At 37.0% G+C, this 25,046-nt stretch overlaps 1 protein-coding gene across 5 annotated transcripts in view; it reads right to left on the bottom strand.

The window, feature by feature from the left end:
• The window catches only part of AKAP7 (A-kinase anchoring protein 7), a 150,379-nt gene that overhangs the window by 115,378 nt on the left and 9,955 nt on the right, over positions 1-25,046 (bottom strand). For all 5 annotated transcript variants that reach the window (XM_053222238.1, XM_053222240.1, XM_053222242.1 and 2 more), the window contains exons 3-4: positions 12,959-13,098; positions 362-498 (exon numbers count right to left, since the gene is read on the bottom strand). In XM_053222238.1, the coding sequence (XP_053078213.1) occupies positions 362-498; positions 12,959-13,098 (277 nt within the window). The remainder of the gene's footprint in view (positions 1-361; positions 499-12,958; positions 13,099-25,046) is intronic.

Here is a 25,046-nt window from a genome sequence, read left to right on the forward strand (position 1 = left end):
TTTACATAAAAAGTAAACAATTTGCCCAAAATTAGGCAGCTATTCAGAAATGGTTGTGTCACAGTTCCAGAATCTTTACCAAGAATCCTAACCTAAATGGTCGGCCTCCAGAGTGCTGACATAATTAACATGGGGAAAACAACTACATAACCAAGGGCAACTATTTGATAACAATAACAATTTAAAGTCTCGATTAGGAGGAATATTTATATTGCTAATTCTGTACATTGACTATTAACCAGAAGAAATTACAACAAAGAATACTTCCTTACAATTTCAGTGCCTCTTTGGGTTCTACTATGTTTACTCATATTAAAGCAATAATTTGGAAAATGATATTCAAGGAAGACATATTACTCACATGTTTACTTCCTCTTCATTTAATAACTGCATCACTAGCAGGGTAATATGAAAGGAGCCATCACTGATCATTGCTTTGGCCAGTTGTTTGTCTTGTTGTATTATTGCATTTTGTAGGATCTTAATTCCTCTTGTAATCTAATCACACACACACACACACACACACACACACACACAAAATAGAGATTAGGTAAGCAATATTTCTTTATGGCAAAATGTAAATCAAGAAGAAAAATAAGCAACAACCAAAATTAGAACAATGTCAAGATTCTTCAACCGAACAATGCTTAATCGCCTACTTGTTCTCAAATATCCTGGATAAAATGACTTGGGAAGCTTAATATGAGGTATGAGTTTTTTTAAATCATATAATTCCTGTCCATCTTGAAAACATCAAACCTAATACCCTTGTTTTACACACTGGGTCACTGGTTGAACCCACTGGTTGAAAATCTCTCAGTGACCATGCATCTTTTCAGAAACTTGCAGTATGACTCATGATAATTATGATCTTTCCTAAAATTTAAAAAAAAAAAAAGTTTTTCTTGCCACAGAAAGGTCAAACCAGCAGACAACATTCCATTCCTGTTGGAAGTATTATTTATTTGTCCCCAAGTGAATGTGTCTGAGAACCCATTCTTCATGGCCTTTAAAATTTTTTAGGACAGCAATAATCTCAACAGGAGTGGCTACTGTCATTTTTCCAGATGTGTGAGGAGGGGCATAACGATGGAGAGAGAGCTGCAAAGACGTCCAATTGTGTATGTTAGAAAAACAATTACAGTCGCAGAGAGATGCAACCCCTCCTCTTCCATCAGACTTCCCCTCTCCGTCCCTGCTCTGAAACAAAAAGGGGAACAATGTTCTTCCCTCCTCCATTTCCAGTCAGATACAATTCTAGTCAACTTGTACATGTGACTAGAAAAGTGTATCGGAAAATGGTTTGAATATGAAATAGCAAACCGAGCAATACTCAGAGGAAAGAGAGCACACAGAAGTCCTGAGGCAGTAGAATTAGTCAGAGAGAAAAGGGGAAGGAGAGGAGGCTGGCAATAGAAACAGAGTCCATTAAAAAAAAAAAAAAAAAAAAACAGAGATAAGAAAAAACTGAATCATGAGCACAGCAGACTGTTCTGATACTAGAGTAGCTGTTTTATCCTGAACAATGTTCCCATTATCTGCAGAATGTGACTGGACAAATCATGAGATGCCATCCTGGGATCTGACTTCCCACGTGTCTTTATGATAAATCCGCATCACCCAAAATAACCTCAGCCTTTCTCTATTCCTTGCAATATGGAAGAGGGCGACACAGGAAATGGTGTTTTCCTGGGAGGAAGTTATGCAGTAACACCTAACATAATATTTCCCAAGGCAAGAGATCACTTCTGTGAAACCCAGCAAAAGAATACTGATCGCCTGGTAAATAAAATGCTCTTGATGTAATAGTACACAAAGATCTTATAGAGTCACTTTCTTCTACTCTATATCAATAAAACTAAATTATAAACTCCTCGAGGGTAATGTTTATTTCTTCTAACCACCATCTCACCACAGTGACCAGTAATAATAATAAAAACAATACTTAAAATACACCTGAAACTAATATAGCACTGTATATTAATGATACTAGAAATTTAAAAAAGTAATAAAACAAAATAGAATAAAATAAAATAAAATAAAATAACTGGCATGAGGACACATCAGTAAATGTCAGTTCACATTATTCTAAAATGTGCTTTTTCGGGGGCGGTGGCTCAGTTGGACGAAGTAAGCGTCCAACTTTGGCTCAGGTCATGATCTCACTGTTCTAGAGTTCGAGCCCTGTGTCAGGCTCTGTGCTGACAGTTCAGAGCCTGCAGCCTGTTTCAGATTCTGTGTCTCCCTCCCTCTCTCTCTCTCTCTCTCTCTCTGCCCCGCCCCCCCCCCCAGCACTCTTTCTCTCTCAAAAATAAACATTTAAAAATAAATAAATAATAAAGTGTGCTTTTTCACCTAAAAAGGATTAGACATTTTCCATATCATTAAATATATAATGTCTTCACTTTTTTAATGGAATAGGATCCCATTGTACAGATGTCCCATAATTTAGTTACCTAATCACTTACTTACCAAAATAAAGTTTTTTCTCAAAAAAAGTTTTTAATTAATAAAAAATAAAGCAACAATATTTAAAAAACAATAGCAGTAACTAACCTTTATTGTGTGATCACTAGGTTCTAGATACTACAGTGAGCATTTCATATATATTAGTTCACTGAAGCCTCTGAACAACCCTATAAGGTAGATATTGGTATTAACTCTATTAAAATAAATTGAAAAACAGAAGATTTAAAAAAAATCTCTTCAAAATCATATACCCAACACAGCAAAGGAACGTAAATAAAGGATAAATTACAATACATGAGAAAAAATGCAACAGTGACAACGAATTGGTTTGTTTTCAGAGGGGACAAAGAGGGGGCAGAGATGTGGGTACTGACTTATGAAATGAAACCCTGAGGGGAGAAAGGAATTCAAAGGAGATTTTTAGAAAGTCTTACTGAATACTGTGTAACAGAATACACTGGCCCTCTTAGAAAGACCTTTATTGTAAAACTGTATTGCTCACAAATGATTTTAAATTTGAATTTTTGAGTTTTTCCAGGTACAATGAAGCGCTGAGATTGGCTCATGGCATAACAAAGCAGCTCAAGAGGGTCGAGGTTCATATGCCAACGGCCTGGTCCAGCGTCAAGGATATTAAAGGTCCTCAAAAGTGTTAGACCTCTGGACACATATATCAATGGAACAGAAATCCCAAAAGGAAAAATACTCTTATATGGCCAACTAATCTATGACAAAGGAGGCAAGAATATATAATGGGGAAAAGACAGACTCTTCAACAAATGACAACAAATGGGAAAACTGGACTACCACATGCAGAAGAATAAAACTGGACCACTTTCTAACCCATACACAAAAATAAACTCAAAACAGAATAAAAGGCCCAAATGTGAGAAATGAAGCCATAAAGCTCCTAGAAGAAAACAAAGGCCGTATCTCTTTGACATTGGCCTTAGCAAAATTTGTCTACATACGTCTCCTCAGGCAAGAAAAACAAAGCAAAAATAAACTATTGGGACTACACGAAAATATACCTTGCAAGGCCAAGGAAACAATCAACAAAAGGAAAAGGCAACCTACTGAATGGGAGAAGATATTCATAAAAGACATATCCACTAAAGGATTAATATTCAAAATGTATAAAACTTATACAACTTGACACGAAAAAACAAAACAACAACAACAAAAAACCAATCTGATTAAAATGTAGGGAAAGGACCTAAAGAGACATTTTTTCAAAGAAAATATCCAGATGGCCAATAGACACATGAAAAGATGCTCAACATCACTAATTATCAGAGAAATGCAAATCAAAACCACAATAAGATATCACCTTACATCTGTCAGAAGGGCTAGAATGAAAAAGACAACAAAATAAATAAAATGAAATACATGTTAGTGAGGATATAGAACAGAAGGTACCCTCGTGCACTGTTGAAGAGAATGTAAACTGGTACAGCTCCTATGGGAAACAGTATAGAATGTCCTCAAAAAATTAAAAATAGAGGGGTGCCTAGGTGGTTCAGTGGGTTGGGTGTCAACTCTTGATTTTGGCTCAGGTCATGATCTCACGGTTTGTGGGATCAAGCCCCATGACAGGTGCTGACGGTGTAGAGCTTGCTTAGGTTCTCTCTCTCCCTCTCTGTCTCCCCCTCCCCCCCTCAAAATAAATAAACTTAAAAAATAAATAAAAGTAGAAACACTATATGACCCAGTAATTCCACTACCAGGTATTTACCCAAAGAAAACAAAAACACTAAAAAGATGTATGAACCTCTATGTTTATTGCAGCATTGTTTACAATAGCCAAATTACGCAAGCAACCCCACTGTCCACTGATAAATGGGTAAATTGTGTGTGTGTGTGTGTGTGTGCACATAAAATGTGTATAAAATGGAATGTTACTCAGACATAAAAAGGAATGAGGTCTTGACATTTGCAAAAACATGGGTGGACCCAGAGGTATATTATGCTACGTGAAATAGGTCAGACTGACAAAGACAAATACTGTATGATTTCACATATATGTGGAATCTAAAAATCAAAGCAAATAAACAAACACCAGAAACAGACCCAAAGATACAGAGAACAAGTTGATGATTACCAGAGGGGTAGGTGGTGGAAAGATAGGCAAAATGGGTTAAGGAGAGTGGGAAATACAGACTTCCAGTTATGGAATGAGTAAGTCATGGAGATGAAAGGTACAGAATAGGGACTATCATCACTGGTATTATAACAGCACTGCATGGTGACAGATGGTACCTACACTGGTGGTGAGCATAGCAAAACACACAGACTTGTCAAATCACTATGTTGCATACTTGAATCTAATATAACACTGTGTGTCAACTAGACATCAATTAAAAAAAAAAAAGTCATACAACATAATTACATCTACAAATCTTAGCTGGTACAAATGATAATATTGTTTTAACTGCACATGAAAAGTATCTTACGATGAGAACTCTGTTTTACAATCAGTAATACAAATTAAGGATGATGGACTTGGCTCAGAAATTCTGGATTTTTTTTTCAGTTTTTTTTTTTTTTTTTTTTGAGAGAGAGACAAAGATAGCTCAAGTGAGGGAGTAGGGAGAGAGAGAGAGAGAGAGAGAGAGACAGAGAATCCGAAACAGGCTCCACACTGTCAGCACAGAGCACGATGCAGAGCTCGAACTCAAGAAACTGTGAGATCATGACCTGAGTGGAAAACAAGCGTTGAATGCTTAACCAACTGGGCCACCCAGGCTCCCCAAAATTCTGGATTTTAATTCCAGGTCTACCACAGGTGTGACCCCACACCTGTCGCCTCTTCTCACTAAATCTTGGTTTCTTCAGTTGTAAAACAGGAATGATAAAATGTGCACTGCCAAACTTACAGCATTGTGTTACAGATCACAGTAGGCAAGCTGCATGAAAATACTTCACAAGCTCTACACCATTTGCCTAATATAAAGCATACAACACTGCCAAAATTAAATTCAGTGGTTCTCTACCCTATGTAGTTCTGCTTCCCAAGTACCATTTGGCAATGTTTGGAGGCATTTTTGTCATAACTGGGGACTTGCCACTTGCACTTAGTGGGTACAGTACCTGCATTTTCACAAAAATATACTCTTGATTCTGGGCTCAAACACTAATTATGTATAAAGTCAGGGAAATGTTCAAACAATTCCACTCATTTGTGTATCCAGCATTTTAGTGCAATGCTCTGCACAGTAAAATAGTTTTAGACCATTCCTATTTTTTAATTATCTGGAAGCATGTAAACTGCAAATTAAAAACTGTAAAATACTTGGAAGACTAATTCTCTGATGTCACACAGTACTTATGATGCAGGATTAACCTCAATCTAGGAAAATTCTACAGATAATCTAACCAAGAGATGTATTTCTAGCTATGCTTTGATGCTCCAGATTAATTTATATATTCCTTGATATCATCTTAAGAGCTTTTTTAAATGCTTTTTTATTCCTAATTACATTCTTATAAAAGAAAAGGGAAAAATACTTGACTCTTCTCTGTATTGCATTTTAAGAACTACCAGTGTCATTACAGGCCAAAGGAAACTAATTTTTAGAGCTGCTGTTTAAAATTCAATAAAATCATTAAAGCTTATCTGTCACCATAATCCCAGCTATTGACAGTACTGCACAGGCACATTTTAAAAACCTAATGCTATAGAGTCACATTTAAATATTATATTCAAAGAAACTTTCAAAAATAAGAGCATTATTAAAATCTTAAATATTTCACTGAGTATTATCTTTGTGTCTAGAAAATAAAAACAAACATCCATCTGTTAAACCTCAGCACTAAGCGATATTCTACATGCCTAAAAATAATGCAGTAAGACAATACATGTTTATATCTTTTAAGTTTTCTAATTGACTCGAAGCATGTATATATGAGTGCAGATAAAAACCCTTAACATCATGTACCTCTGCATGAGGGAGAGAAGTTGCATTCTAGCACAGAGTACGAGAATGTCTTTGACCTCAACTTTTGACATTATTTTCAGAATTTTTCTAAGCTGTTAACTTATATTGTTCCTAAATTTGCTGCCTCGTTAATATTTACCAGAATTATCACTTCAATTTGCTACATAATTTTTCTTCAGTGCTGAATACTTTCATTTTTCTCGCTTGTCTACAACCATGAAAAGAACTTGAAAAATTGATAACATAGCAAAACTGGAGTAAAAGTAAAAAGTCCTTCCGAAATAGGAGAATTTTCTATGTCTACCAAATGCTCAACATATACACCATGATAGCAAATACTTTTACAATTACATTTCCCAGACAAGAATTGAATGACTGAATGCACAAATCTACTTTTATTATTTTTATAAGACCAGCAATTTTCTCATTACTAAATGATGAAATATGGAATTAAAGGTTACAAATGCCTTTTAAAACACCCAGAGAAAAATCATATCTTTCCAATAGTATAAAAAAATTATCTGGGGTGCCTGGGTGGCTCAGTCGATTAAGCATCCAACTTTGACTCAGTTTCTCACAGTTCATGAGTTTGAGCCCTATGTCGGGCTCCAGGCTGACAGCTCAGAGCCTGGAACCTGTTTCAGATTCTGTGTCTCCCTCTCTCTCTAACCCTACCCAGCTCATACTCTGTCTCTCCCTCTCTGTCTCTCAAAAATAAAATATTTTTAAAAAAATAAAAAAAAGTATCTTCTAAAAAATTAATATACTCCTGAATTCAATCAATTTCTAATTGTTCCCTTGTACTTCAATGTTGATTTACCTTATATTTATTACTAGTCATAAAGAAAGCCCATAAAATCAACATGAGTAATCCAACTAGAACTAATTAAACAATTCTAAGCATTTAAGAAACATATAAGATTTATTATAACTCCATTAGATTCTTTTATTCTTTATTTTTATTTTTAAACTAATGTATAATTGCAGGTAATGGAGAAACACATCCTTTCACATACTTGCAACCTGGATATTTTATACAATCATTCTAGTGCATTTTCCAATTCTATTTCTTAAAACTATGAAATTATGGGGGCGCCTGGGTGGCTCAGTCGGTTGAGCGTCCGACTTCGGCTCAGGTCATGATGTCACAGTTCGTGAGTTTGAGCCCTGCACTGGGCTCTGTGCTGACAGCTCAGAGCCTGGAGCCTGCTTTGGATTCTGTGTCTCCCTCTCTCTCTGCCCCTCCCCCACTCACCCTCTGTCTCTCTCTGCCTCTCAAAAAAATAAAGAAACGTAATAAGAAAATGTTTTGAAGTATGAAATTATGATTTTCCATTAATGACGAACTTCAAACATCTAAGAATGTGTTTAAAAATCAAAGACCCATGTCAGTCTGAACACTTTCTTCTTTAAAACTAGATGCCAACAAGTAGAGGCCAAAAGTAGAGCAACTCATTGTGAGTGTGCTAGCTTCCAAAGGCTTGTTTGCAGGTCACTTAATTGGAACTTGGAATACAGTCTCCCATTGAAACAATGTTATAAATGCTGCTTCTTTTCCCAGGCCTTCCCACAAAAGCTCATAAGTAGTTTAAAAAAGAAAATTAACATTTGGTACTTTAAAACAAACAAACAAAAAGGATGTTCGTAGAAAAGATGTAAAATGCACCTCCTAATCTCCTCCCACCCTACCTCTTCTCTCTGTATTTGTATGTACACCTCCTACTAAGTACAAATAAGTCTCTTGAGAGGGAAACATTAAATTATTTAGTTTCCAGGTCACTTGACACCCACATTCCCCACTACTATGAGTCACGGGACCCTCAAAGGATGGCTGTTGAACCTGTATTATGAAACCAACATTGTAACACTGTATTTCTTATTTGTGAATTATTGTAAATGTTCTGGTTGCAACTTGGTATGCCACAAATACGTCTTCAGCCCTGAAATGACAGTATTTTGTGTGTGTGTATTTCTGCTCCTGCCAAGCTCTGCTCTAGGTACTGGGAATGAGCCGAAGACTTTGTGAGGAAGACAAACAAGTTCCAATTGCAAGAATGACAGATCACAAAAGGAAAGCTATGAGACCTTGGAGGTGGCAAACTAGGGGGTGACCAAGGCAGGTGGTCACAGGTGAAGAGGTTTGAGCTGAGATTTTGACATTAACAAAACCAAGAGGGGATGAAAGAAAACTCCTAGACAGAAAAGGTTTTCTCTGGGGGGAGAGGGCCCCTGGCAAGTTCAAGGCCAGAGGGACTCAAGCAGAAGGAACAAGTGCCAAAGTGGAGAAGGTTGAACCATGTAGAACCTCACAGGACATGGTAGAGTCTTTGTCTTTACCTAATACCAACAGGAAAAGAGTGAAGTATATAAGCGGGTGACATGTCCAGATTTGGGTTTAGAAAATAATCATTATCACCTCCATTTTACACCTAAAGAAATGGAAGCTACGGAAATTAAGTAACTTGACCGACATCCACAGAGGAGTTTGTAGCCCAGATGGTACTCAAACAAGACCTGTAGGACTCCAAAGTCGCACTCTTCCTGGTCCCACACCACCTCCCAGAAGGTAAGCAGCAGACACGATGGCTACGGCAGCTGATGGGTGAAAACTAAGAGCTGCAGACCGTTCTCTCCCATCCCCTTCCTCTGGTCACTTTAGTAGCCCAAATTCTGAACTAAGCCTCAGAAAGAAAGAACTTCTCCAGCCCCTTTCCTCTCCAACCCCTCTCCTTGCCCTTCCCCACCAGTCACCCCATTGACCTTCACAGTCAGAACAAGGCTAGGAGAGGAAGGACAGGCATGAAAGGGACACAGAGCTGCTGTTCAGACTACCAAGGGCGCCAAGAATGAAGGTGTGAAGGGGCGCCTGGATGGCTCAGTCGGTTAAGCGTCCGACTTTGGCTCAGGTCATGATCTCACAGTTCACAGGTTCGAGCGCCGCGTCAGGCTCTGTGCTGAAAGCTCAGAGCCTGGAGCCTGCTTTGGATTCTGTGTCTCTCCCTCTCTGCCACACCCCTGCTCATGCTCTGTCTCTCTCTGTCTCTCAGTAATAAATAAACGTTTAAAAAAATTTTTTTAAAGAATGAAGGTGTGAAGGGAGACAGACTCCATGAAGGGCCTCATAAAAGCAACTTATAGGAGTGCTTCCCAAACTTTTATAGTTGACAGAGTGCAGTGGAAAAATCTCTAAGCAGCGAATCAAAATAAGAAACCCCGGGGTCTTGTCCAGTCCCCATGTCCTTGGGGAAGTCGTTTTGCCTATTTCACATTCTGGGTCCTTAGGACCTGGCTTGAGACTTCTCACTTCAGCAGCACCACCTTTGACTTCTGGCTTTCTTCTAACTCCCACATGTACATATAACCCTAAATTTCAAAGAAAACCTGCCCAAATAAATCAAGGTATTTTAATATAATTAATATACAATTGCTAATGACATTAAAGTTTGTATCACCTCGGGGCACCTGGGTGGCTCAGTCGGTTGGGCATCCGACTTCAGCTCAGGTCATGATAGCACGGTTTGTGGGTTTGAGCCCCGCATCGGGCTCTGTGCTGACAGCTCAGAGCCTGGAGCCTGCCTCGAGTTCTGTGTCTCCCTCTCTCTCTGCCCCACCCCCGCTCACGTTCTGTCTCTCTCTCAAAAATAAACAAACATTAAAAAAAAATAAATAAAAAATAAAAAAATAAAGTTTGTATCACCTAAACACTTTTAAGGATTATAATGGTTTTTACTGGCATGTACCAGTAAAATCAGAATCTAATTCTTTACTGCATTAAACTCTAAAACCTTGCATTGCTAGGTTATACAAATTTCTCTTCTTATGTATCTTCTTTCCCCAGCTAAACTGTATCTCACGGACTAGAAATTTCTTGGAATGCCTCAATAAAATTTATTTTTTTTCTTTTGATATTTCTTTGATTTCAACTTCATTTGCTTTGATTTTTAAAAATTCATTAGCATTCCCTAGAAACATTCCAGTTAAATAAGGGGAGAAACAAACTTAAAATGTGCCTCCTGTTAAAAAGAAAACCACAGGCACCTGGGGTGCCTGGGTGGCTTGGTCGGTTTGGCGTCTGACTTCTGCTTGGTCATAACCTCACTGTTTGTGAGTTCGGGCCCTGCATCAGGCTCTGTGCTGACAGCTTGGAGACTGCTTCAGATTCTGTGTCTCCCTCTCTCTCTGCCCCTCCCCTGCTCAGGCTCTCTCTCTCCGTCTCTCAAAAATAAATAAACACTGAAAAAACGTTGTTGTTTTTTTTTTTTTTAAAGAAAACCACAGGCCCAAAATGGGCTCTTAACACGTTAAGAGCCTTACGTCAGCAAACCAAGACTTAACACCTAACTTAAGTGCAGTTTCAGCCTCCCAGGGATGTAGCCAGTCAACACACAATTTCCTGGTCAGCACTAGGAAACTTCTGACAGACCCCTTCCATTCTCCTTCAGAGGGTGTCCCCGCCTAACACGATGGATTCTTTGCTAATTGTTTCCTTCTTTCCCCTCCCTCTCTCCCTTTAAAATCCTTTCCTTTTCTGCAGTCTTGGGGAGCACTTTTCTGTCTGCTAGATGGGATGCTGCCCGATTCATGACTCGTTCAACACAGCCAACTGGATCTTCAGATGCACTTGGAATTTCTGTTGTTTTCTGGTAAAAGAGATCATACAGAAATTCAGGTCTGCTTCTCAAATCGGGACAAGATATGAAAACGGTCGGTCTTCCAAGTAAAGTGTTCTTTCCTCCCTCACTGCTTCACCAGTTTGAATTAGATACTGTAGCTCTCAGCCACATACAAGGGTTTGTTAGTTTGTGCCAACTGGCTGGTCCCATTTCCTATTATTCATACCACATTAATTTTCCAGATTTTTACCTAAGTTTATCATGCAATATTAAACTTGCACAGGGAGTAATTTTTAAAGAAACTATGTCACAATAATCATTACCATACACAGGACTGAGCAGCAAGAAATCCCACTACTTTCCCAGCAGAGATTTCAAATCCCTCTTTTTCTACCTGGCCACTGTTTTCTGCTTCTGAAAGGTTCCTCTGTTGTGGTGAACAAACAGAGAGAACCTTGACATGCCATCTGGCAACACACTCAAAATTATTACTTAAATATGACTGTTTAATATTTTTTCTAAATTACTGTTTAAGTACATTTTATTGTTTAAATAGGATTATTTATGGGGCACTTGGGTGGCTCAGTCAGTTAAGTGTCTGACTTCAGCTCGTCAGGATCTCATTGTTCATGAGTATGAGCCCTATGTTGGGCTCTGTGCTGACAGCTCAGACCCTGGAGCTTGCTTTGGATTCCATGTCTCCCTCTCTCTCTGCCTCTCCCCCACTCACTCATGTGTGTACTCTCTCTTTCTCTCTCTCTCTCTCTCTTAAAAAAAAATCAATAAATATTTAAAAAAATTTTTAAATAGGATTATTTCCAAGGAACTGCCCTACAACCCAGCAATTGCACTACTAGGTAATTATGCAAAGGATACAGATGTACTGATTCAAAGGGGCACATGCACCCCAATGTTTATAGTAGACTATCAACGATACCCAAAGTATGGAAAGAGCCCAAATATCCATCTCCTGACAAATGGATAAAGATGTGGTACATATATATACAATGGAATATTACTCAGCCATCAAAAAGAATGAAATCTTGCTATTTGCGACAACGTGGATAGATCTAGAGTGTATTATGCTAAGTGAAATAAGTCAGTCAGAGAAAGACAAATATCATATGATCTCACTCACCTGTGGAATGTAAGAAATAAAACAGATGAACATAGGGGAAGGGAAGGAAAAATAAGATAAAAAGAGAGGAAGGCAAACCACAAGAGACTCTTAAATACAGAGAACAAAATGAGGGTTGCTGGCAGGGTATAGGGTGGGGTGAGTGGCATTAAGGAGGACACTTGTTGGGATGAGCACTGGGTGTTATATGGAAGTGATGAATCGCTAAATTCTATTCCTGAAATCATTATTACATTATATGTTAACTAACTTGGATTTAAATTTCAAAAACATGTAAGATGATAGTAAAAAAAAATAAAAATAAATAAATAGGATTGTTTCCTATGGAGCCCACCTAAAATACCACCAAAAACACTTAAGAGCTGAGAGCAAATGGGCTTACAAGCATTTAGTGTAGCTTAAATCTAATTTAAAATAAAACTTTATAGTAAAAGTAGTTGTTTTTTAAATAGCACCTCTAAAATGAATCAATAAACAAACAAACAAAAAGCAGAAACAGAGCCATAAATACAAAGACCTGATGGCTGCCTGAGGGGAAGACTGTGCAGGGAAGGGCTAAAGAGGTAAAGTAGAGTGGGGGACACAGGCTTCCAGGTACAGAACGGAGGAGTCAGGAATTGAAAGGCACAGCACAGGGAATTTGGTCAATGGTACAGTAATAACACTGTATGGTGACAGATGGTAACTACGCAGGTCATGAGCACAGCACAACGTAGACTGTCAAAGCACCATGTTGTACAACTGAAACTAATGTAACATTGTGTGTCAACTACACTTCAATTAAAAAAAAAAAAAAGCACCTCTTTGTTGGTGATCGGAATGGATAGGAAATAGTTGGGTTGATAATCTTTTTGCTTTTTTTTCTTCTTCTTTATCTGATTTTTACTGATCCGTTCATTTTCTTTACTTCTCTCCAAATTTATGTGAGGTACATCAGTGACTAGAGGGAGAAAGTCAAACAATAATATGTCTAATGGATTTAAACAAAGATAATTTAGTCAAAAAAAAATAAAAAGGAAACAAGCACTACATAAATAGCAATCATTCATAATAGTCATTTTCAAATTTAAAGTAGGAGCTAGCAACTATTCTGTAAAGGACCTCAGAATAAATATTTTAGGCACTGCAGATCATATGGTCTTTGTCAAAACTACCCAAGTCTACTGCAGACAAACGTAGATGAAGAGGTATAGTTGTGTTCCGATAAAACTTAATTTACAAAGCAGATAGTTAGCCAGATTTGGCCCATTATCTAAAGCACAACTAGTAACCATTCTCTCCCCCGTGCCACGAGTTTCATGATACTAGAAAAGATCACTTTCTTCATACATCTTGTAAATGTACATTTGTGACTCCCACAACATAACCACTCATAGCAATGCCACTCAAAGTTTGGTTTGTGGTCAAGGTCATGCTACAAACTTGCAAAAATTTAGATTGCTTTAGAAACTTGCATAGCAAGTAGGCAAAGAAATTCTGTCTACTGAACTTTGGCTTCTATTACGTGTGGGTTTTTTTTCATTTTTCTAATAGTTCATCTTTTACCGTATTTTACACAAGTATCAGTTGGCAACAAATAGGAAATCAAAAACAAAAAAAACTGGTCCTTGACCATAGATAATTGAGAAGCACTTAGCTACTTGTTAAAGTCATCTTCAAAAGACTCGTTTATAACACCCAAAATAGTAATTATGAAGCTATGCCCCCAGAAAGAATTACCAAATCAGTATGAAATGCCATGGTTTCCTTTTTCAGATTTGAGCAGGAGGTCTCCTATGCATGCAAAACTAACATTGATTGAGTTTTCAGGCTGTGTCTTCCCGAACATTAGCTTACTATTCAAAATGGAGTGCCTTATAGAGACTTTGTAAAAATTCAAATGTAATTGTATACTCTGAGGTATCATTCCCGAAAGGGGTGGGAGGAAGAAAACACCTTATTTACATTCAATCCTATGAAGCTGGCTCCATCTTTGGGATCAACTCTTACTGACCCTGGTGATCACCTGCACATAATGCCTTAAAAAGGTCTGTCGGGAAAGTCTGAGCTCAACCAATAATGCAGAGTCTGTGTGTCTATGCGATCCTGATCTAACTCAACTCCTTATTAAATACAAGGAAACAGAAGTGCAAAAAAACTTAAAAACTACTCAATGTCACGGAGTCAAATGTGGCATTTAGACCTTTTAACTCTCTCCACCTAGTGTATTTTCTATTAGATCAAACTGCTTCTCTGTCAAAGTTCTGCAAAACCAAAGAGCAGAAGTAATTTTCCTTATCCTAGTGTTCTATTTTTTTTCCAACATTTTACTTTATTAAGTAATCTCTACACCCAACATGGAGCTCGAACTTACAATCCCAAGATCAAGAGTCGCGTGCTCTAAAGAGTGAGCCCGCCCCTACTGTTCTTTAAAATATCAAGAGCAGGGGCACCAAGGCTGCCACAGTCGGAGGAGCATGTGACTCTGGACCTTGGGGTCAGGAGTTCAAGATTCATATTGGGTGTGGAGATTACTTAAAAATAAGTGGATAAACTTTCAAAAGATTTTTTAAAATAAAAAATAAAATATTAAGGACAAGTTTTAAATAAATGTCACAAATAGTGTCTTAATGCTAACTTCTAGAAAATGAGTAGAGTATGTTAAAAATTTAAAAACTCAGGGTTTGTGGAAACATGTGCTTTCTTTCTAGGACTAACACACTTGTGACATCCAGAAGGTGGGGATAAATTAAAAGCAAGGGGACCTGGGTAATAAGTCTGACTAAATCATTGAGTTAGGACAAAATTATCTGGTGTCTTTGTGCATCCACTTCCCTACTACTGATGATTTATATGGTTAAAATGATACATCTTCACAGAGAATACATATTTGAAATATAAATTATTACTTTCTTTTACATACATGAGCGTGTCAGAACTTTATAAATCCTATTGCTAAGAAAAAGTTTCCAGCATTCTCATCTGCATTATGAGCATTATCAGAATTGCCTCATGTGATGCCACTGGGTTTTATTCCACATGCAATTCTTTAAATATGGAAAATGACATCAATATGCTGTTGAGCTGCTTGTAATTTTAGACATCTAAGAAACAGTCCTACATTTGACTGTAGTAACACAAACTAAATCTACTAATTTTAAACAGAAGCCACAGAATATGCTAATAAAGTACCACATGTATTTTAAATCCATGCCCAAATACATTTCTAGCCCACCTCCATCTGCTCTTAGTAAAATGGTACATTAGAAATGGAAACCAATTTTAGTATAGTCTAGATCAGAGTTTGTGGGTTAGAATCCTGGCTCCCCTACTTACTGGCTGTGTGATCTTAGATTAGTCACATGAACTCTCTTTACTTCAGTTTCCTCCTAAGTTGAGAATAATAATAATAGCTACCTCACAGGGCCATTTTTGAGTGAGTTAATACATGAAAGCTCTTAAACTACATTCTGGTACAAACTAAGCACTATAATTAGCTATAACTATTAGGTGTTACCCAGAGCTCAAAAGAATTAGGGAGATAAATGTGTATCTGCTAAGATCATTTAGAAAACTCCAAAAGTAAACTGACATAAAGTATAAAGTATCCATTGTTTTTCATCATCCAGACCACTTGTATCCCCTATGATTATATAAAATGAAAAATAATCTTAAGCAGTTTTTTAAAAATTAAATATAATACTGCAAAATAGTTCTAAAGTAAAACACCCATTTTTTAAAGTAAAATCACAAACTAATTCTAGATAAGTTCTCAGCATCCTTCTTTTTACATCCCGTTGTCCAAATCAGGACACAACCCCAAACAGCTCCGGAAGCCGAGATAGTAAGTATCTGCCAGTTCCCAACCTATGCCTATGTGGAAAAAGAAATCTACAAAAGGAAAAAAGGAGGGGGAACAGAAGTTGGCAAGGCAACTAGCCAGGTCTATTTCAGTCCTGCAGAGGCAGGACTAGATAGTGAAAAGAGCATTAACCCTAAGACTAATCTTCCAACAAGCATCTTCCTATCAAGTCACTTCATTTCTCTATCTGCGAACTCAAAAAGCTGGCTAATCCTTAGAGAAATAGCTTATTCTAGGTCTGAGGCATAAAATATACCAGAGGATCCTGGCTCTTCAAAGACTCCTGGCACCATGTCAGACGGTCTCTAGAACCAGTTTGAAAGTCCCAACACTGGCCAGTGATGGTGCAATTTAAGTATCAAATAAAATCATCACTTCAACACAATGGGAAATTCAGAGCATTTTTGCAGCAGTCTTGCCAATATTCCAAAACTTATTAAGATTCCTTAATCTGGGGTGTCTGGGTGACTCAGTTAAGCGTCTGACTAGAATGTAAAGGGCAGAGGAACACATTAAGTGACCATAATGTAGGTACTTCTATACAACTTCATTTCTTCAAATAACACATACACACACACACACACACACACACACACACACACACACACGAAAGAAAGGAGAACTACAGATGAAAAGAAACTGAAGAGATGTGTCAATCAAATACAATGTGTGGACTTCCTAATTCAAAACAGTTTTTTTAATTACGACAGAGAAGTGTGAATACTGACATAATATTTGATATTAGAAATTACTCTTATTTTTTGTCATGAGAAGCATATTTTGGATATGCTTTTTGTTAAGTATCCTTATCTTTTGAAGACACATACTGAAGTATTTACAGATAAAATATATCTGGAATATACTTCAAAATAATCTAGTGAGGAAGAGGTGGTATAAATAGATGAGGCTCAGTCTACTATTCTACTTTTGAATATGCTTGAAATTTGCCATAATTATATATATATATATATTTTTTTTTAAACACCCAGGGGCATAGGAAGGACAACTAGATAATCTCTACCTAGAGTCTCTTCTAGTTATAGTTTTCTGTGATCTGTGATAAAGGTACTAACTTAACACCTATAACAGTTAGGACTCTCATGGTAAAATTCGATCAAGAATGGCGTCCAGCAGCTCCTGGCTGGCTCAGTTGGAAGAGCATGCGACTCTTGATCTCGGGGTCGTGAGTTCAAGCCACACACTGAGTGTAGAGATTACTAAACAAAAATAAATAACCTTAAAAAAAAGATGTCCAAACTAATAATCCAGCTGATTTTATAACCTCTAGTTCATTTCAAAATTAACATAGTAGAAAGAGAATCCTGAACCCAAAGTCTAGTTTTTCTTGTTGTTTTTTTTTTCCAAACTGCTAGTACCAACCCACTACTAGGTTACTAAATCAACATAGAAGATAATATAAAAGCACTTTTTAAAACCTAGAATAGAATGGAATATGGTGGGGTGGAGTAGAATGAAATGGAAGAAAATGTTGTAGACTAGACTAGAATACTACAGAATAGGATAGAATAGAAGTAACATTCCGCCTGCTTATGGCAGGTCTAAGTACTGCTACATGAAATTTGAAGGTTTTTCATACACGTGTGTACTGGATGGCAACATGAATGTATTCCTTACTGTGCACTAAGACTGAATTGTTTCTGCTATATTTTACTCAATAAGAACAGGCTTAAAAATGTGGTATTTAAGAGACCACTGAGGGGCACCTAGGGGCTCAGTCAGTTAAGCGTCCGACTTCAGTCTAGGTCAAGATCTCACCGTTCCGACTTCAAGCCACGCATAGGGTTCTGTGCCGGCAGCTGGGAGCCTGGAGCCTGTTTCAGATTCTGTGTCTCCCTCTCTCTCTCTGCCCCTCCCCTACATGTGTTTGTTTCTCTCTCTTTCTCTCAAAAATAAATGAACATTAAAAAAATTAAAAAAAAAAAAGAGAGAGAGACCAGAGACTTTTAGCATTTTCAGTTTTATACCTTATCTGTTCAAAACTAAACTATGCAGCCGCTCTGGAAAACAGTGTGGAGGTTCCTCAAAAAATCAAAAATAGATCTACCCTATGACCCAGCAAGAGCACTGCTAGGAATTTACCCAAGGGATACAGGAGTGCTGATGCATAGGGGCACTTGTACCCCAATGTTTACAGCAGAACTCTCAACAACAGCCACATTATGGGAAGAGCCTAAATGTCCATCAACTGATGAATGGATAAAGAAATTGTGGTTTATATACACAATGGAATACTACGTGGCAATGAGAAAGAATGAAATATGGCCTTTTGTAGCCACGTGGATGAAACTGGAGAGTGTTATGCTAAGTGAAATAAGTCATACAGAGAAAGACAGATACCATAGGTTATCACTCTTATGGATCCTAAGAAACTTAACAGAAGACCATGGGGGAGGGGAAGGAAAAAAAAAAGTTAGAGAGGGAGGGAGCCAAACCATAAGAGACTCTTAAAAACTGAGAACAAACTGAGGGTTGATGGGAGGAGTGGGAGTGAGGGGAAGGTGGGTGATGGGGATTGAGGAGGGCACCTGTTGGGATGAGCACTGGGTGTCATATGGAAACCAATTTAACAATAAATTTCATATTTAAAAAAAAACAACAAAAAAACAAAAACAAAAACTAAACCGTTCTTCCTGTAGCGACTTATTTTTGCCATTTCAAACATTCCATAAGTCCATTCTACAGATATCCAGAGAAGGAAAACCATAACCTTGGAATATAATAGTCATAATTGTATAAAAACTCTTTTAAACAATTCTGGTATCATGAGAATGAATTGGGTAAAATCCCAATTCAAAATACCTCTTAAAGGGTCACCTGGGAGGTTCAGTCAGTTGAGCACCCCATGCTGTCAGCACAGAACCTACTTGGGATCGTCTCCCTCTCTCTCTGCCACTCCCGGGCTCAGGTGCACACACGCACTCTCTCTCGCTCTCTCCCTCAAAAACAGATAAACATTTAAAACAAACAAAAACACCTCTTAAAAACAAACAAACAAAAAACCTCTTAGTAAAAATAAAGAAGTACAGAGTTTTTCTTTTTTTTCTTTTAATTTTTTTTGATGTTTATTTATTTCTGAGACAGAGAGAGACAGAGCATGAGTGGGGGAGGGGCAGAGAGAGAGGGAGACACAGAATCCGAAGCAGGCTCCAGGCTCCAAGCTCCTAGCTGTCAGCACAGAGCCAGGTGCGGGGCTCAAACTCACAAACCGTGAGATCATGACCTGAGGCGAAGTGGGTCGCTCAACCAACTAAGCCACCCAGGTGCCCCAAGAAGTACAGAGTTTTTCTAACTTCCCTTAGCTTTTTCTAATCTTATCCATAACTGTTTAACTTTCTTTCCAACTGGATTATCTAAAATTTTCTTTTATGGGCACCTGTCTGGCCCATTCAGTAGAGCATGTGACTCTTGATCTCACAGTTGTGAGCTGAAGCCCTATGTTGGCATAAAGCTTACTTAAAAAGTAAATAAATAAAAATAAATAAAATTTTCTTTTGTGAGGCATCACTGCCAGAGTAAAGTTGGAAATTATATAACAAGAGCTGGGCAAAAAAGAAAAAGAATCCTGTGACTACTTATTTCTATACCACAGTTATATTTGCCCTTGTAATAAGTTTATTATTTCTATTCTTTAATTCAGTGAGTCCTGCGGATTTATGGTCAGGGTTACACACTGAGCCCAATACCTCCTTTCCCTGGTTTGCATATCTTCTTTGCCTTTTATTTTCAAATGTAATTTGTATGGCCAGAACATAAAATCTTCTCTTTCCTTATCTAACTTCATTTTATTTCTAACTTTGAAATCACAATCGAAATTCTAAAGTACAATCTGCAATTATTCTTTTAATGTACTTTATATGAAAATATAATGAGCAAAGAATTCATGTAAAATCTAGTTTACTAATAAAAGCATTAAAGATCAGTGACCACAGAAGCAAAATGGAAAAAGCTTTGGCCATGCACCCTGGGTCTTTTACTGGATTAGAGCTCATAACCTCATCTCATAAATTTAATTCATTACACTGCTAATTTTCATAACGATTTCAGTAGCCATTTCATTGTACTCTAATGAATCTGGTCCTGTTGATAAAGGCTGAAATTCTCTGATCCGTGCATGTGTTTTCTTACCCAAAGCACATGTCATTTTATGCAATTTATCTAGTTTTTCCTTAAGTTTTATTTATTCCCTCAAAAAAAAAATAAACTACAAGAGAATGAATTATGAGAGAAATTAATTGCTATTGTTGGTTGATTGTTTTCAGACTTTCTCTTAGCCAAAAGGCTGAAAACAGACTAGATTCTTGTTTTGATAATCTTTTCTTTTTTTCTTGTTATATAAGCAGTCAAAATCTTTGAAGTAACCATTTTTAAAACTCCTCAATTTATGACTTAGAATATTAACTTCTCTATTTCATAGCATTACTCCCCCTTATTATCTGAGTAATCTTTAGCAAATTATTAAAACTTTCAAAAAAAAACACTTTACCTCCCTCATTGAGTTTCTCTGAGGATTAGGAAAATATAAAGCATTTAGCGATGTGTTGGACACCCTTGATAACATGATTATAAAATACTGCTCTCAAGATGAAATTTTTTTTAAATATTTAATTTAGCAAGTATACTTGGGCAAAAACTTTGCTGAGATTTATAAAATTTTACACGTATTAACAAGTTGAATCCTCTCAACTCCTGAAATAGCTACAATTATAATGACAATTTTCCAGATAATGAGACTGAGCCTTAGACATTTGCTCAAAGGACACAATAAGGAAGTATAACAGCATGGTGTTGGGATAACTAGACAGCTACATGGCAAAGAATGAACCTGGATCACTTTCTTACACCAGACATAAAAATAAACTCACAAAATAAAATAAATGTGAGATCTGAAACCATAAAAGAAAAGGCAGTAATCTCTTTGACAGTTTTCAGCAACATTTTTCTAGATGTCTCCTCAGGCAAGGGGGAAAAAGGCAAAAGTAAACCATTGGGACTACACCAAAATAAAAAGCTTTTGCACAGCAAAGGAGACTATCAACAAAAGAAAAAACAACCCACTGAATGGGAAAAGATATTCACAAATGATATATCCAATAAGGGGTTAATATCCAAACTATATATTGAACTTATACAAAACCAAAAAAACAAAAAAACAAAAACTTAAAACATGAGCAGAGAACCTGAAGAGACATTTTTTTTTCCAAAGAAGACATACAGATGGCCAACAGACACATGAAAAGATGCTCATCAGGAAACTAAGTATCCAGAAACTACAGATCAAAACCACAATGAGACATCACCTCACACCTGGCAGAAGGGCTAGACTCAAAATGACAAAAAATAAGCAGCATTGATTGGTAAGGATGTAGAGAAAAAGGATCTCTCATGCTGTTGGTAGAAATGCAGGTTCGTGCAACCACTGTGGAAAACAGTATGGAGGTTCCTTAAAGGGGTGTGTGGATGGCTCAGGAGGTTAAGCATCTGCTTCTTGATTTCAGCTCAGGTCATGATCTCATGGTTTGTGAGTTTGAGCCCCATATCAGGCTCTGTGCTGGTGGCACAGAGCTTGCTTGGGATCTCTCTCATGCATACACACTCAAAAATAAACTTTAAAAAATAAAATTTAAAAACAGAAATACCATATGATCCACTAATTCTACTAGTGGGTGGAAAATGAAAATGCTAATTCAAAAAATATATGCACCCCTATGTTTATTGCAGCATTATTTATAATAGCCAAGATATGAAAACAACCCAAGTGCCCATGGATGGACGAATGGATAAAGAAGATGCAGTATATACATGGGAGTATATACACTGTATATACATCATATGTATATATATATATACATATACACACACACACACACACACACACATATATATATATACACATACATACAATGGAATATTACGCATAAAGAGAATGAGATCTTGCCATGTGCAACAACATGGATGGAGCTGGAGGGTATTTATGCTAAGTGAAATAAGTCAGACAGAGAGAGATAAATACCATATGATCTTACTTATATGTGTAATTTAAAGAAATAAATAAAAAAACAGACTCTTAGAGAATAAACTGATGGTAAAGGGGATTAAGAGGTACAAACTTTGAGTTATAAAATAAATAAGTCATAGAGGTAAAAAGTACAACATTGGGAAAACAGCCAAAAATACTGTAATAATGTTGTATGGTGACAGAGGGTGACTACATTTATCATGATGAACAGAGTAATGTACAAAATTGTTGAATCAGTATGTTGTACACCTGAAACAAACATAACATTGTATGTTAATTACACTCCCAAAAAATTTTTTTGCGGGGGGGACTGAGATGGGCAGAGGCAGAGAGGGAGAGAGGGAGAGAGGGAGAGGGCGAGGGAGAGAGAGAGAGAAAGAGAAAATCTTAAGCAGACTCCATGCAACCCAATATGGGACTCAATCCCAAGACCTTGGTTGAAATCAAGAGTCAGATGCTCAACTGACTGAGCCACCCAGACACCCCCTGAAAAAAAATTTTTTTAACTTATTTAAGTAGTATCTACACCCAACATGAGGTTTGAACTGACAGCCAGCCAGACACCCTCAAAAAATTTTTTTGAAGAGAAAGTGTAGAACCCTGTCAGTCTGACTCCACAGCCCTTGCTTATAACCACCACAGTTTAACACTATTAGGAATAATGTTAGTGGACATGATCAAAGAGGAATAAGTTTATCCAACTTTCTATTTAGTGAATCAATGAAGCTTACATTTTTAAAAGCAAGTTTTTAAGCACATTTAAAAATTCTAATTGTAGGGGCACCTGGGTGACTCAGTCCATTTAGCTTCTGACTTCGGCTAGAGACATGATCTCACTACTCATGGGTTCTAGCCCTGTGTCGGGCTCTGTGCTGACAGCTTAGAGCCTGGAGCCTGCTTCTGATTCTGTGTCTCCCCCTCTGCCCCTCCCCCACTCACACTCTGTCTCTGTCTCTCTCTCACACAAAAATAAACACTTAAAAACATTTTTTTAATTCTAATCATATTTTTTCATAAAAAGAATAAAAGCCACTCATAAAAAATTAGCAAAAGGAGCTAAAAAATTGCTCAAAAAACCGCTATCTTAACACAACCACTATGAATTCTGGTGACAGGTCACACAAAGTACTTACACTACTGTAAACAAACAACCCATACTCTTTTCCACCTACTTTTTGACTTTGCACTGTACGTATGAAGTATTCCTCCCAACACAGTTTTCAGAAATATTATTCTCATAACAACATGTAATTACATGATGTGTAATTTAAAGCATTAGTATAGCTTACTCAATCACTCTCTAATTTTGGACATTTGGGGTTTTTCCCCCAATATTTCTACTATTTAACAGACACTGTAACACATATATTTATGAATAAGACCTTTTTCCACAAGTAAGACTATGTCCTTTCATTGGGAATCCCATGAGTGGATCTATCCCGTGTTTGAACATTGCTGGAGGTCCCAACAAACTCCATTCTAAAAGGACTCAGTACATTGTCACAAGCAAGGTAGACAGGACATTAAAAGCACTGCATATTATTTTGAAATTGATATTTTTGAAAAAGATATTGCCAATCTGATAAGTTATAGCCATATTTTAAGGTACATCCTTTAATACATCTGAAGTTGGATAACTCTCCGTGTATTTATTTACTAATTGAATTTTATCTTCTACTTTGCCCAGGACCATTATTACCTGACACACTGCAGGCACTCAATGTGTGTGGAATGAATTAATGTATTTATTGGGATTTTCCAATGTTTTTTGTTGTCTTGTGCATTTTTCTAAGGGAAAAAGATAAAACCTTTGTAGTATTTGACACAAATATTTGCCTTAAGCCCTTTCATAAAAATTTGGAATGTGCACTCCATGTTTCCCCAATCAATTAGAGATGATACAGAACATAACTGATCCTTTTTTATTTTTTTTAAAGTTTATTATATATTTTTTTAGTAATCTCTATTCCCAAAATGGGGCTCAAACCCATGACCCCAAGATCAAGAGGCAAGAGGCATACACTCTTCTGAATGAGCCAGCCAAGTGCCCCTACTTTATCCTTTTTTAAAACTGACTCAAGAGAGGCCTCTGAGTGGCTCAGTCAGTAAAGCGTGCAACTCTTGATCTTGGGGTCGGGAGATCCAGTCCCATGTTGAGCACAGAGATTACTTTAAGAAAAAAAAGAAGTTAAAATTGACTCAGGATAATCACTTACTATACCAGGTGTTAAGATTCCATCTTTATTTGACACAGCATTCTTCTATAAAAAATTTTATTCCAGAAAAGGTAGGTTTCAATCAGTATTTTAAAATACTTAAGAGTTGAAGAATTTTTTAAAATACATCTTAATGATATTAGCTAATAAACAAGTAACAAAATAATTTCCCAGATCTTTAAAGTCTCCAATAATTACAAGGTTAGAATTCTGTGTGAGGTAAAATAAAGAGAATGACTTTGATATGAGAACTGAATTCTATACTTATGAAAGAAAAAAGGCACTCAAATATTTTATTTTGAATCTTGATTTAAAATGTGGCTTGATAGGTAAGGGCCATGATTCTCTTAAGAGAACTGAGTTGGTTAAATGAAAGCTCTCCACCAATTTACAGTCCATGGGAAGCACACTAAGCTATTGCTTCCAGCAGGAGAATGACTCTTCGTTGCAGACTCTCATTCAACTTTCAGAGGCAAGACTAACAGCAACTCCAAGCATTTTCCAGATGGTTTGCTGGGTTTCTAACCAACTAACCACTGACACTTCCATCTTGTAGAGAGAACAGACCCACCCAGGCCCAGGTCAACAACTCAGTGATGTTATATTTTCTCCCAGAATATGTTCAACCTATAGAGCCAGAAGATGTGACTTAGGTTGTGTTGCTTCCTCAATATTTGTAGAAGATTTTCTTTCACACTTACATTTAGATAATTCATTTCCAGTGTGTATATTTATATTCTAATATATATAGTTCTAATACGTTTTATGTTTAATTCAGCATAAAACCCTAATAC

This window comes from Acinonyx jubatus, chromosome B2, assembly GCF_027475565.1.
Source record: "Acinonyx jubatus isolate Ajub_Pintada_27869175 chromosome B2, VMU_Ajub_asm_v1.0, whole genome shotgun sequence".
Taxonomy (NCBI): domain Eukaryota; kingdom Metazoa; phylum Chordata; class Mammalia; order Carnivora; family Felidae; genus Acinonyx; species Acinonyx jubatus.